This window comes from Chrysemys picta, chromosome 8 (genome assembly GCF_011386835.1).
Source record: "Chrysemys picta bellii isolate R12L10 chromosome 8, ASM1138683v2, whole genome shotgun sequence".
Lineage (NCBI taxonomy): Eukaryota > Metazoa > Chordata > Testudines > Emydidae > Chrysemys > Chrysemys picta.
This window is the reverse complement of record NC_088798.1, coordinates 1,489,221-1,502,899: the sequence shown is the minus strand read 5'-3', so window position 1 is coordinate 1,502,899 and position 13,679 is coordinate 1,489,221. Positions and strand designations below refer to the sequence as shown.

The 13,679-nt window shown below is 43.6% G+C and overlaps 1 protein-coding gene across 13 annotated transcripts in view; it reads right to left on the bottom strand.

Annotated features, from left to right (window-relative positions):
- Positions 1-13,679, bottom strand: part of ST3GAL3 (ST3 beta-galactoside alpha-2,3-sialyltransferase 3) — a 367,793-nt gene that overhangs the window by 189,093 nt on the left and 165,021 nt on the right. For 11 of the 13 annotated variants that reach the window (XM_065555304.1, XM_065555307.1, XM_005307127.5 and 8 more), the window contains one exon: positions 8,436-8,528. The exons of the other annotated variants lie outside the window; for them this stretch is intronic. In XM_065555304.1, coding sequence (XP_065411376.1) covers positions 8,436-8,528 — 93 coding nt within the window. The remainder of the gene's footprint in view (positions 1-8,435; positions 8,529-13,679) is intronic. 13 annotated transcript variants of the gene reach the window in all.

Here is a 13,679-nt window from a genome sequence, read left to right as displayed (position 1 = left end):
GTATGTCTTAAAAAATGCATGCCCATTTAACTTTGAAGAAGAAATATTTAGAAAGGTGGCAAAACTCACTGTGGAATGGAGTTTGGTGGCCTGGTCTGTTAACTCTTCAGCTTTTCATTATGTGGGTCTTAAGTTCAAATCCTACCTCAGGTACCCAGTGAAAGAGAGCGTAATACTCTCATCCTACTTCCCCATTTACCCACATAAAAAAAAAAAGAACAATACATTTTGTCAAGATCCAGCACTCTCTCCTTGGGAGTACCGCAGGTTAGGACTGAGAATCATCGGCAGAGCTTGGAGAAGCCCAGGACTGGAAGAGAAGCAGGGTCCAGGTTAGGATTGACATGCGCCCACAGAGACAGAGAGGAGAAGTGATGAAGACCAAGATGAGACTAGCAAGGGATGCCGCAGAACAGAGTTGAGGGGCACTGGCAGAATTGCAGTGGGTGGAAATTTACACAGCACTTGTCGTTCTATGCACGACTCTACTCTGTGCTATTGTCCTCTTCTTCTGTGAGAGCTAAAATGTGTTTTGAAACTTATTTAAAAAGAGAGAGCTCAGCAGGGAAATATAAACTCAGCAGTGCTCAAATGGGGGTTGTTTTTCTCAGCATGGAGAATGAGGTGTAGTTTTAAAGATGAAAGGAGTTGGACTGGAATGAGTTAATACTGAGAGAATGACAATCTATGATTCTCTAGAAAGCTGGCATCAAAATAATTAACCAAACTACTGTAGCCTTTCTGCTCCCAGCCATCAACAAAATAAGGAAGTCTATGATTCATGTCAATGACTTGGGTTACTAAGAGAGACTCTTACCACTACAGCTGTGGTCATACACATCTTTTCCATTGCCTTGTATGTCCATTCATTGCTGTGGTCACATTATGACCTACAGTTCCACCATGCTATTGAATTTCCTCTCTTCTCTCTACCCTGGCTTTGAAATTCTCATCCTTGGTCAAAATCCACTTCACTCTCTAGGTCAAAGGGAATCTCAAGAGATAACCTCTTTTGGGAGGGGGACATTCAGCATGTAAGGCTGTCATTCATTGAGTCAAATACCTTTAAGCACCCTTTCCCCATATTATCTCTTCTCAGCAGCAAATTCAGGCTCATTCATGGGCTATGAACATGCCTCCCCTAATCCACCACAAATCTTATTTTTAGTCTTAGCCATCATCACACGAGTCTGTGGTTGGAAAGCTGTAGGCAGCTGAACCCTGTTTAACAAGCATATGAACAGCGGATTTGTGGTTTGCAGGCAGAAGTTTCCTTTCTATTCTGATCAAGAATAGGATATACAGAAAGAAAGGGGAGACAGTCATGTGCAGACACACACAAAACAGACCAAGCATATAGAGCACTCTGGTGTTAACACAAATGCAGCAAGTTAGCGTTCCCCATTAAAAGGTCAAAACATTAGCTGAGTACTGAAATCTTTAAGCTGACCGAAGTCCCAGTAAAAATAGCATTTTTCACTGAACCAGAACCCAGAGATGCCATTGAGGAACTGGTTTTCACTGAGGGTGCTTTTACTTCCAATTTTCTCCACACCATTCCTCAGGCAGCAGTCCTGCACCTGACCCAAAAAAGGCTACTTTGGTTAACAGAAAACATGCTGGTTAAGACGGGACATGAGAAACCAGCAATCAAAAATAAATATGAAACAAATAAAAAAAGGGAAGCTAATTGCAATGTATGTAAATAGAAATTAAGGTGTGCATGCTAATGATAAGGAAAGCTGAAGTTCCTAATGAAAAAATCCGTCGCCAATAAGTTTAGGCACAATAAGGAAGATTTAAAAACAATATATCAGGAACAAAAGGAATCCTAGCAGCGCTAATGGTCTGTTACTAGATGAAATTGTTGATGATAATGCAGCTAAGGCAGGAGTACTGAATAACTATTGGCTCGGTTGTTGGAAGAAAACTGGATGATATATTTGTCTAATGATGATTAAATACTTTCTACTTCAACAGTAAATAAGGAAGATATTAAACAGAATCTATTCAAGTTAAACCTTTTAAAATCAGCAGGTCTGGATAACTTGCCCTGAAGAGTTTAGGCCGAGGAGCTCTCTGGACTGTTCATGTTAATTTGTAATAAATCTTGGGAAACTGGGGACGTTCCCAGGGGCAGGAGGAAAGCCAATGTTGTGTCACTATTTTAAAAAGATTACATGGGATAAACTGGTAAGTATAAATCTGTTAGTTTGACATCAATCCTGGGCAAAACAATGGAATGGCTGATGTGAGACTTGATCAATAAAGAACTAAAGGACAGTACTATAACTAATTGGCTTTATGGAAAATAGGACTTGTCAAAAGAACTTAATATTCTCTGATGAGATTAAAAATTTGGTTGATAAAGGTAAGTGAGTTCACATAATAAACTTGGACTTCTGTCAGGCATCTGACTTGGTATTGTACAACGTTTTGATTAAACATTAGCATTATACAGATCAATATGACACATATCATAGATTAAAAACTAGCTAACTGAAAAAATCTCAAAAAGTACATACTAATGAGGAATCAGAAATTAGTGAGGATGCTCTGGATGGATTCCTGCAAGGACTGATTCCCAACACATTATTATTCAATATTTTTAATAACGAGCTGGAAGAAAATAAAAGGTCACTGTTGATAAAGTTCACAGATGACACAAAGATTGATGGAGAAGAAAATGAGAATGAGGATAGATCACTTATACAGAGCCATCTAGATCTCTTAGTAAGCTAGGAACAATTGAACAATATGCATTTTAATGCAGCCAAATACAAGTCATATATCTAGGAACAAGAACATAGGCCGTATACGCAGATTGGAAAATTGTATCCTGAAAGCAGTGACTCTGAGTAAAACTTAGGAGTCATGGTAGATAATCAACTGAACATGAACTTTCAGAACAATATTACATCTAAAAGAGCAAACGTGATTCTTGAATGCATCATCAGGTGACTACACCTCTACCTCGATATAACGCTGTCCTCGGGAGCCAAAAAAATCTTACCGTGTTATAGGTGAAACCACATTATATCGAACTGGCTTTGATCCACCAGAGTGCGCAGTCCCCCCCCCCCTCCTCCCGGGAGCACTGCTTTACCGCGTTATATCCGAATTCGTGTTATATCGGGTCACATTGTATCGGGGTAGAGGTGAATCTAGTTGGGAGTAGGGAGATGTCATTACTTCTGTGTATTGCAGGGGTGAACCACCTAATGGAATACTGTGGTGTTTCCACACTGTAAAAAGAATGTTGAAACATTGGAAAGACTTGACAAAAGGGCTACGTGAATGATCCGAGATCTGGTAAACAGGCCTTATAATGACAGCCAGACACACAGAGTGCTACTGAAGAGAAGGTTAAAGATGACTTGATCATGGTCTATAAGTACTCATTCAGGGAGAAGATATCGAATACTTAGGGCTTTGTAAGCTATCAGGAAAAGACACAAGATCCCATGGTAGGGAGCTGAAGCTAGAAAAACTGAAACTGGAAATAAGATGCACATTTTGGACAGTGAGGGTGATTGGAATAGTTTAACAAGGGATGTAATAGATGCTCCATCAGTTGAAATCTTTAAATCAAGATAACTAGGATATGACAAAAAGAACAGGAGTACTTGTGGCACCTTAGGCTTGGTCTACACTACCCCCCTAATTCGAACTAAGGTACGCAACTTCAGCTACGTGAATAACGTAGCTGAAGTCGAAGTACCTTAGTTCGAACTTACCTTGGTCCACACTCGGCAGGCAGGCTCCCCCGTCGACTCCGCGGTACTCCTCTCGCCGAGCTGGAGTACCGCAGTCGACGGCGAGCACTTCCGGGTTCGACTTATCGCGTCCAGACTAGACGCGATAAGTCGAACCCAGAAGTTCGATTGCCAGCCGCCGAACTAGCGGGTAAGTGTAGCCAAGGCCTTAGAGACTAACAAATTTATTAGAGCATAAGCTTTCGTGGACTACAGCCCACTTCTTCGGATGCAATATGCACTTGATTTAAAGTGGGCTGTAGTCCACGAAAGCTTATGCTCTAATAAATGTGTTAGTCTCTAAGGTGCCACAAGTACTCCTGTTCTTTTTGCGGATACAGACTAACACGGCTGCTACTCTGAAACCTGTAGGATATGACAGATATCAGAATCACTGGGTGAAGTTCTCTGGCCTGTACTATGCAGGAGGTCAGACTAGGTGATCATAATGGTCTCTTTGGGCCTTAAACTTTATGGCTATATTAAATAGTCTTGCCCTGCCCCTATGACGAGTCATTTTCAGCCTCACAATCCAGCATTCCCCTCTCACTGTTAGCTATTTCAAAGCCTCTGCAGCTCAACCCTTCTCAGAGGTTAGGGGTATCCTTTTGACATGCAAATACTGTGGTGATCATTCTCTAGTCTACTCTCAAGCAAGCAAAATAGATTTTTAGCAGCCACATTCCTGAGAGAGAGGCTGTTCGTCTCCCTTCACAGCAAATCGGGAGGTCTGCTTTTTGTTTTGTTGCTTTTTCTAAAGGTGGCATACGCACCAGTCAGTTTCAGACCTCTCCCCCTAGACAGGGAAGGCAGAGACAAAGGACTTTTAGTTTCAAAGACTTTAAAGTATGGCTTTATTCAACTTCAACATTTTCAATATGTGGAATCAGTTAATATAAAACAAAGCCCATTACTTCAGTAAAACAAGAGGTAACTATTTTATTCAGCTTTTAACATCCTCCCCTCCTTATTTAGTTACTCCTCTTTCTACAACAGATGTATTTTTTACTCTCATACTAAGAATCTGCTATAATGCCGCTGAAATCATTGCTAAAATTATATACACTCTCTTGCATGTAGATTTTCCATGGCAGATAGGCCAAGTAACAGACGGCAGAGACTGGAGATTAAGAATGAAAGGAGCTTCAATGAAAATACTGTAATCTTGCAGCAATAGCCTCATTCTGGTGTGACCCACTGCCAGGCTGGGAAAATGAGAGCTGGTTCCCCACTGCCGGAGAGACCAGCAACACTGGGCCTGCACGAAGCCACCCGAGTTCTGACAGCACCAAGCAGCTCAGTGCCTAAATCATGCCTAAGCTTCAGCAGGCTTCACAAACTCCGTGTTTCCCCGCATCTTGCCCTCAGGACCTGTTCTGGTCGAGGTGCCCAGAGAATGCCTAAGAACATGGCTATCAGATCAGGTTCTGCACAAAATATGGTGTGAGCGGTGGCATCCACAAGCCCAGTGGCACTAACTCAGGATGCGGGAGACCTGGGTTCAAATCCCTTCTCCGCCTGATTCAGAGAGGGACTTGGACCCAGCTCTCCCACATCCCAGGTGAGTGCCCTGACCAATGGGCTACAGGAGGTGTTTTGGAGCGGGGCTCTCTCAATCCCTCCTGTTGAAGATATCCCCTTTGTCTGAAATATACCGTCATTGGGCCAGAGTGAGTGAGTACAACATTACAACTCAGCACTCACCTGGGCCAGAGAACTGAGCATAAGGGAGGCACCAGCACTTCCTCATGCGCGTGAGAAAGGGCTGATCTGGGTTAGGCATCTAACTCCAGGAGAGGGTTCACAGCACCTCCCTCCAGCCTAACTCCATTTGGGGGGCATCCCCGCCCCCCAACATTTCCTACTGACTAGCTAAGGCGGCTCCCCACTCAGCATGCCGCTCCGCCCCCCCCCCCTTTTTTTTAAAGGCACCTCACTCTCCCCAGGCATTGCCTAACTCAGGGTTGTGAATTCCTCTAGGCAGCAAGGCACCTAAAAGTTAGGTATTGCAATGCTAAGCACTGGAGTGCCTAACTCCCCTTGTGTATCTAGCCCATGGTGTTTTTCTCAAAAGGCCCAGCTTCAGGAATTTTGTGATTACATGGAAAGAGGAAGTTACTTTCCGTGTGGTAAATGGAAGCTCTTTGAGATGTGTGGTCCCTATTTGTACCACAAGTTAAGTAATTTCCTCTGCTTCTTTGAGTGCTGGTCCCTATGTGTATTCCACTGTGGGTAACTGACCAGCAGGAGGAGGATGCAAGGATGCAGAGCCGTTCGGAGAACTGCTGTCGCAAAGGATGCGGTGCAGTCCTGCACTAGCGCATACGGTCTCTCAAACGTGGGGCTGGAACTCCATGTAGCTGCTCTGCAGATGTTGAGTAAGACTTTGGGATTGGGATGCTTGATCCTGCCCTTCTCCTGGGTCAAGAGATTGGGAAAGGACTGGATGCTGAATGGAGGACGAGATGACCATCACAGGAGATTTGAGAACCAAAACTGTCTGCGCGACAACTGGGGGTGATGAGGACGGTGCCCTGTCCTGACGAGTTTTCCGAAACACCTGAGGTAGGAGCGGTAAGGGAAGAAAGGCATAGCTCAGGTGGTCTGCCTGGGAAGAACGAGAGCATCGACCTAACAGCATAGTCCTAGAGCTCCTCTGCACCAATATATGTTGCTGTTCTTGTTCATTCAAAGGGCAAAAAGATCCCGAGTGGGGGAGCACACTGAACGAGGAAGCTATCTACTACTGAGTCATGCGATCAATGGCAAAATGCCTGCTGAGGGTGTCCACCAACACATTCGATAAGCTGCGGACAGGCTGATTCAATATCTGATACACCATTCCACAGGGCAACTGCTTCTACACATAGGGGACTGATTTCGTCCCTCCCTGTTTGTTGGTGAAAAAGAGGGTTGTCTTGTCGTCTGACATTATGTGGACATGTTGGGACAGATGAATTGTAAACAAACCTTGCAAGCTTCTTGGATTAGTCAGGGTGCCAGAAGGTTGATGTGCATCCCGGTCTTTAAGGATCTCCAAGCGCTCTGTGCCATATGGCTGTCCATGTGGGCCCACCAGTAAGACAGAAGTGTCTGTAACCATCACCTTGCCTGTCAAGAACAATAGGAAGGGGACGCCTACATGTACCTGACGGAAATACTTCCACCACTTCAGGGTAGACGTGACTCTGGAAGAAATTCTTGTTATGGTATTATACTGTGTTTGGTCTGGAGCGCCGTCTGAAGGCAATCTAAGTGGAGTCAGGTGACTAGGGTAATGTAAGTACATGAAGCCATGTGCCCCAGGAGGGAAAAACAAGATCTGACTGGAGCTTGAGAGTTGTACATAACCTGATCTATTAGGTTGCTTATGGTTGTTGATGTCCCTTGATAGGTAAATTCTCACCATGACTGGATCTACAGTGGCCCCTATGAAGTCTATAGTCCACAGTGGAGCAAAAACAGACTTTTCCAATTCACACTGACTCCTAGAGAGGAAAGTAGCTGAAGCACTGATGAGGTTGACTTATAGGCTTCCTGACGTGTCTTGGCAATGAGAAGCCAATCGTCAAGATGGGGAAACTGAAGAAGACATTCTGTCTGAAATGAACTGCTGTTACCAGAAAGACTTGGTCAAGACACTGGGGGCAGTGGCAAGGCCGAATGGGAATACCCTGTATTAAAACTATTCAGAGTTCTCCATGAATCTGAGACAATGCCATCACATTGAGAGCTGTGAGCCATATGCCATTTCCCAGCGATGGGATTATTTATGCCAGAGTGACCATGCGAAATCTCATTTTACAAATAAAGCTGCACTTGTCGTTTCAATGGAGTTGCACCTGCTTACACCAGCGGTGAATTTGGCACTGAGCCTACACTCTTTGTTGAGCTACTACTTGCATCATTGAAGATACCGTACTGTAGAGTCATGGGGTGAAATCCTGGCCCGACTGAAGTCAATGGAAAAACCCCATTGATTTCCATAAAGCCAGGATTTTACAAGGGGCTTTATGTTCCAGTTTCCAGTGGAACTAGAATAGCAAAATAAAGCAGCAACCATCTACAAGACAAGCTACCTACGAGTAGCATACTGAGGTTCCCCTGAGACCTCTTCACTTGGTTCCCCACAAACTCAGTTCAATTCCAGTCTCATCACTCAGGCTCCTTTACTAGCATACAATCAAACTACGCTTGAGTCGATCAGGCTCTAGCATAGGGGGTGGGTACAGAGTATACCACACATCCAAAGCTGCACAGCAAACCTCTTCCTTTATATACATTTATACATTACATTGTATTTACTATACATTGCATCACATGTTCTGGCATTGGCTTGGTCGCTTTGTAGGAACCAACCCATGTACAACACATGTTGTCCATGCACGACTTGCTCTTTACTTCATCTTACATTCCAGGTTTATCGGATTCATTATTATCTTGTCAACAGTAAATGGTTCCCTGGGTATCCCCCCTTATCTTAGCCAGTACAGATATTCTGTTCCCAGCCTGCTGATCATTTCTGGGGAGACAGGATTAGGGAGGTAAATGGGGAGGCCTCATTCACAGCCAATTACTCATGTCAAGCCAGGCCTACCGAGAATCCTGCATGCAGAGGGGGAAGACAGTTTGGGAAGAGCAGGGCTGTCAATTACAAACACTGGGGAACTGATCACTTACTTTGGGAAGATGGAAGTCATGAGCGCTGATGCATACCCAGGTTTGCAAACTCCCTCAGAGAAATTTGCATACTTTGATGCTAGTTCTGGAGGCCTGTGGAAAAAAGGATGAGAGTCAAGACTTTCCAGGGTATGTAAATGCTGAGTGTGTCACCCTGATCCTTTTATTATTTAAATCTTTTCCTTAACCGTGCTTCTCCAAAACAGCTATGAAGAATCTTAACAGAAACAAAAGTTTTTTTGTTTGTTTTTTACACTACTATGGGAGAATATCAAACCACCGTGGGGTCAGAAATATCTGAAACACCACTAAATCACTACTTCTATTGCGGGACTTCAAACTCTTAGGAAAGTGACGCTCCAGGAAGGAATTAAAGCTATCCAGATACTATTTTAGATGGCTGCCTCTCCAAAAGGAAGTGAAGACTAAAAGGTAACAGAGAACCACTTGTTCAGGCTATTTTTCTACTACACCTCTACCCCGATATAACGCTGTCCTGGGGAGCCAAAAAATCTTACCGCGTTATAGGTGAAACCGCGTTATATTGAACTTGCTTTGATCCGCCAGAGCGTGCAGCCCTGCTTTACCGCGTGATCAGAATTTGGGTTCTATCGGGTGGCGTTATACCGGGGCAGAGGTGTACTTGCTAGAAGTAAGATGTCAGTGGAAATATTACTTACCGGACAAGTTTCAAACATTTTAATCCAATTACAAAGCAGATTTCTACTAGCCTACAGCCATCAGCCACTGTTTAGACTTGAAAGGGGATGGAACCTTTGGACAGCCAAACAGACAGAGCTGCCCTTGTTCTATTGGGAAGTGGCCTAATAGCACAGCCGGTCACGGGCCGAGCAGTGACTCCAGATACAGAAGCCTAAAGAAAAGAGCAGTAACTGACACACAGTCTAAGTGGTTAAAGCTTGGCACTAGGAGAGAGGAGATTTGAGTCTAGTACACAACTTTGCAACAGACTTACTGTGTGACCTTGAGCAAACCTCTCTGTGCCTCTGCTCCCCATCCGCAAAATGGAGATACTACTACTCATCCATATTACAGATATATTGCAAGGCATAAATCATTAATGGAGATACCTAGATGCAAGCCACTACACAAAAATTATTATTCCAAACAAAAAACTGATGAGAAATGGTCCTACGGCACTAGAGATATACTGCACCATTGATAGCAACTATTCAACAATGACATTTTGATACGGTTCTAAAATAGTAGCGAGAGAAGGCGAGTAGTGTGGATCCATGCAGACAGTCCTCTCAAAGAATCTCAGTTACCACCAGAACTGTTCTTTCTTCTCCAAGCATTGCCTACATGGATCCTGCCTCTAGTTATTTTGTCCTCCCACACCAGTTGGCTTTGGGATCTGATGTATTCATTTAGATTGAATATGCAGATCCAAAGAGTTAAAGGTGTTAACAAGACCAGTCACTATCAACACTGAACAGTTTTAAACAAAGTTAAAACCTCCAATCGACAAATTTTAAACACACCAATTTTGGTTCATTGATTTCCATTCCTCTACTCCTCGTTTACCAATCATCTTAACACAGTCCTTGAGTGGAATCAGTACAGCCCTTTCTGTTTGGACTAATTCAGTCTGTCTCTTTTCTCATCAATGTTTGTTGTGATCACTTATTGTGGCACTTTATGAACTTTCTCTCACTTTTTACAGTTGAACAATTAGTGGAAATTTGTAGGCCCATTTATCACAACATAACCTCTCTCATGGCAAGGGAACACCCATATATGCTACAAAAGCTGCATTTTAAGGAACAGCTTCCTTCTGTTGATTTAATAATAAGAGCTATTTACATCTAAGCAATGTAGTTTATACACATTTGGGAATAGATGGGAGTTTGAGAAAAGGAAAAGTTATTCCTACTTGGGAATTTCCTTTCTTAGAAGCTTCATAGGCTCGTGGTTAAGGCACAGGCTGAAGATTCTGGAGATACGGGGACAATTCTCAGATCTGCCAGATCTTAATTCTCATTACTTTATCCATCTGTTCCTCATCTATAAAGTGAAAGTAATAATACTTCCTTTCGCAGTCTTGTCTATTTATGTTGTAAACTCTTCAGAGTAGGGACTATCCTTGCTATGTCTGTGTGCAGGGCACAGTGCAATAGGGTCCCTCTCCTGGTTGGTGCTACTATCATACAAAGGAAAACAGTAAAGGTGGGATTTTAAAAAGTGCCTACGGAGTTAGCAGCACAAGTCCCACTGTGACTTTCAATGGGGTTTGTGTTCTTCACTTCCTTAGGTGATTTTGAAAAATCTCACCCTAACTAAATAATTGAGTCACCAAGACTGCTGGCTCCTGTCAAACAGAGAGCAGTACTACTAATCAATAATGATGATTATGTGGACTTGGACCGTGCCGTCCAATCAAGGAACTCAAAGTAGTTTACAAACATCAGATAACTCAGGCACTACTGTGAGAGAGGTAAATATTTTACATACACAGAAAGAGGCTCTTTTTAACTCAAAAGACCCCAGAACCACTAAAATGCAGTCGGGAGTTGGAGCATGATATGTCAGTCAGCCAGACCACAGCACACTGTAAAGTGTGTAAGGATGTGTGTATGTATAGGAAAGAGGGTAACATTCTAGATACACCAGGCAAACTCTAACTCTGCAGTGACATTGGATCTTTACTGTTTGAACAGTGAAGTACTGACGGGACAGAAAGCCCCTCAATTTGTTAAGGTTTTCTCCAACAGACCCTGGCATCATAAACTGCATCATGTAGAATTCACTTATGTCAGTAGAAAAAGCGGAGTCATCCCTGCCAGGATTTGAACCTGGCATTCCAGGGAGTCCAGGTATTCCAAACCTATGGCTGAGACTGCTAATCTGCTGTTTCCGGTTTACTGTAATACTATATTCATCTGCTATTTACACCATGGTCTGTTGGTGGTGGTAGAGACTTTCAATGAGTTCAATTATAATGAGTGGTTCTCCCCTGGCCAGGGTGTGAGACAAGGTGTGGATGTGAATCATGGGAAGTTAATGCTTCTGACAAGAAGAAAACTGAAGCTTTTGAAATGTGGTGCTAGCAAAGATTCTAAGGTATCTCCTGGATGAAAAACCGAAAAATGCCTACATTATAAATATTAATGGAGAGAAAACTGATGTCAACAGATGGAAACTTATGTACTTTGGTCACACTAGGAGTAGATATGGAAATAACCTGAAGAAAGTTACTATGGAAGGAATGGTGGAGGGTCATGACAGTAGGGGTCAACCAGTGAAAAGATGGATGGATGGTGTGCACTGGGTCTCTGGAAAGTTAGTAATGGATTGAGAAGACTTCTCGCAATTCTGTCATGTAATAGTAGTAGGCATCCTTCAGTCTCGAGAGACCATGGGTATGCACTCCTGAGAGATAAAGAATTTACTCAGTTGGCTTTTTGGCAGCCGCAAACATGGCTGAAGAGACCCACTTGAGAGAAACAATCTCTGCCGTATCTGTCACATTTAAAGGTGACGTTTCGACCTTTGGGCTCTGCCTTCTGCAAGCTCTTTTCTCCTCTGCTAAACTGGATGGCTTCCTCTCAGAACTCCAGACACCTTTGTTAAGCTCTTGTTTCCAAAGGCTGTGGTCTTGAGTGTGATCTTCCCATTTGTCCACCTCCATGTCCATTTCTTTAAGGCCTCGCTTGCACACATCCTTGAAACACAATTTTGGGCATCCTTTGGGTCTTTTACTAGATGCCAGTTCGCCATAGAGGATGTCCTTTGGTATGTACCCATCACTCATTCAGCACCCATGGCCAAGCCAGCAGAGGTGTCTCTGTTTGAGGAGTGTTTGTATGCTGGCCCTCTTGAGCACCTCAGTGTTGGTGACTCTGTCCCTACAGGAGAGTCCAAAGATCTGATGAAGGCAACGCATATGAAAGCTGATGAGCCTCTTTTCCTGATGAGCGTCTAAGGTCCCTGTCTCACTCCCATACAAAAGTGTGCTGATCACACACGCTCCACACACACAGATCGTTGTGTGTTCTGTCCGTTTGTTGCTTTGCCATACCCTCTTGTCTAGACATTGTTGAGGTCACTTTTCCAATGCGGATGTTGAGTTTGGTTTCAAGTGAAAGGTTGACTGCAATAGTGGACCCCTGGTATGTTAACTCGTTCAGCATTTCACATTCACAGTCGTTGATCTTGATGGAGGGTGCTTCCTCAAATCCTTGGCACATTATGTTAGTCTTTTTTAGGCTTATAGTAAGCCCGAAGTATTGGCAGGCTTTGGAAAACTGTCCATTAGGCTTTGAAGATGAGCTTCTGTGTGGGGTGTCACTGCTGTGTCATCAGCAAAGAGGAGGTGTTAGATAAGGGCCTCCTGAGTTTTGTGAGTCTTGCAAGATTGAACAGCTTTCCATCAGATCTTGCATGCAAGTAGAGTCCCTCAGTTCAGTAACCAAAAGCTTGTTTCAGTAGCAGAGAAGAGAAGATCCCAAACAGAGTTGGGGCAAGTACACGGCCTTGCTTAACTCTGCTATGAATCTGGAAAGCCTCAGACACTGAGCTGTCATATTGGACACTGTGCCGTACATCTTTTCATGGAAGGATCGAATCATGCTTAAGAGCTTGGGGGGACATCCAATCTTTTCTAGAAGCATGAATAGTCCACTTCTACTGACAAAGTCAAAAGCCTTTGTGAGATCGATGAAGGCTATGTAGAGGGGCTTCTTTTGTTCTCTGCATTTCTCTTGTAGTTATCTCAGCGAGAAGATCATGTCGATAGTAGACCTTTCTGCTCTGAATGCCGCACTGTGATTCAGGATAGATTCTGTCTGCAAGGCTCTGAAGTCTGTTCAGGGCAACTCGGGCAAAGGCTTTTCCCATAATGCTAAGAAGGGAAATGCCACGATAGTTCTTACAGTCGCTCGTGTCACTCTTGTTTTTAGAGAGAGAGAGATGATGTTGGCATCTCTCATTTCTTGTGGTACTTCGCCTTCTTTCCAGCACAGACAGAGCAATCATGAAGATGTTGCAGTAGAACAGGTTTTCCGCATTTATGACCTCAGATGGTATGCAGTCTTTTCCAGGGGCTTTTCCATTGGGGAGGCCATCTATGGCAAAGCTAAGCTCCTCGACAGTTGGTTCATCGTCAAGTTGGTTCATAAAAGGTAGGCTTTCTGTGGCGCTGATGGCTGCATCCGTAACAATATTTTCACAAGAGTAAAGCTCAGAGTAGTGTTCTACCCAGTGATCCATCTGCTTGCTGCG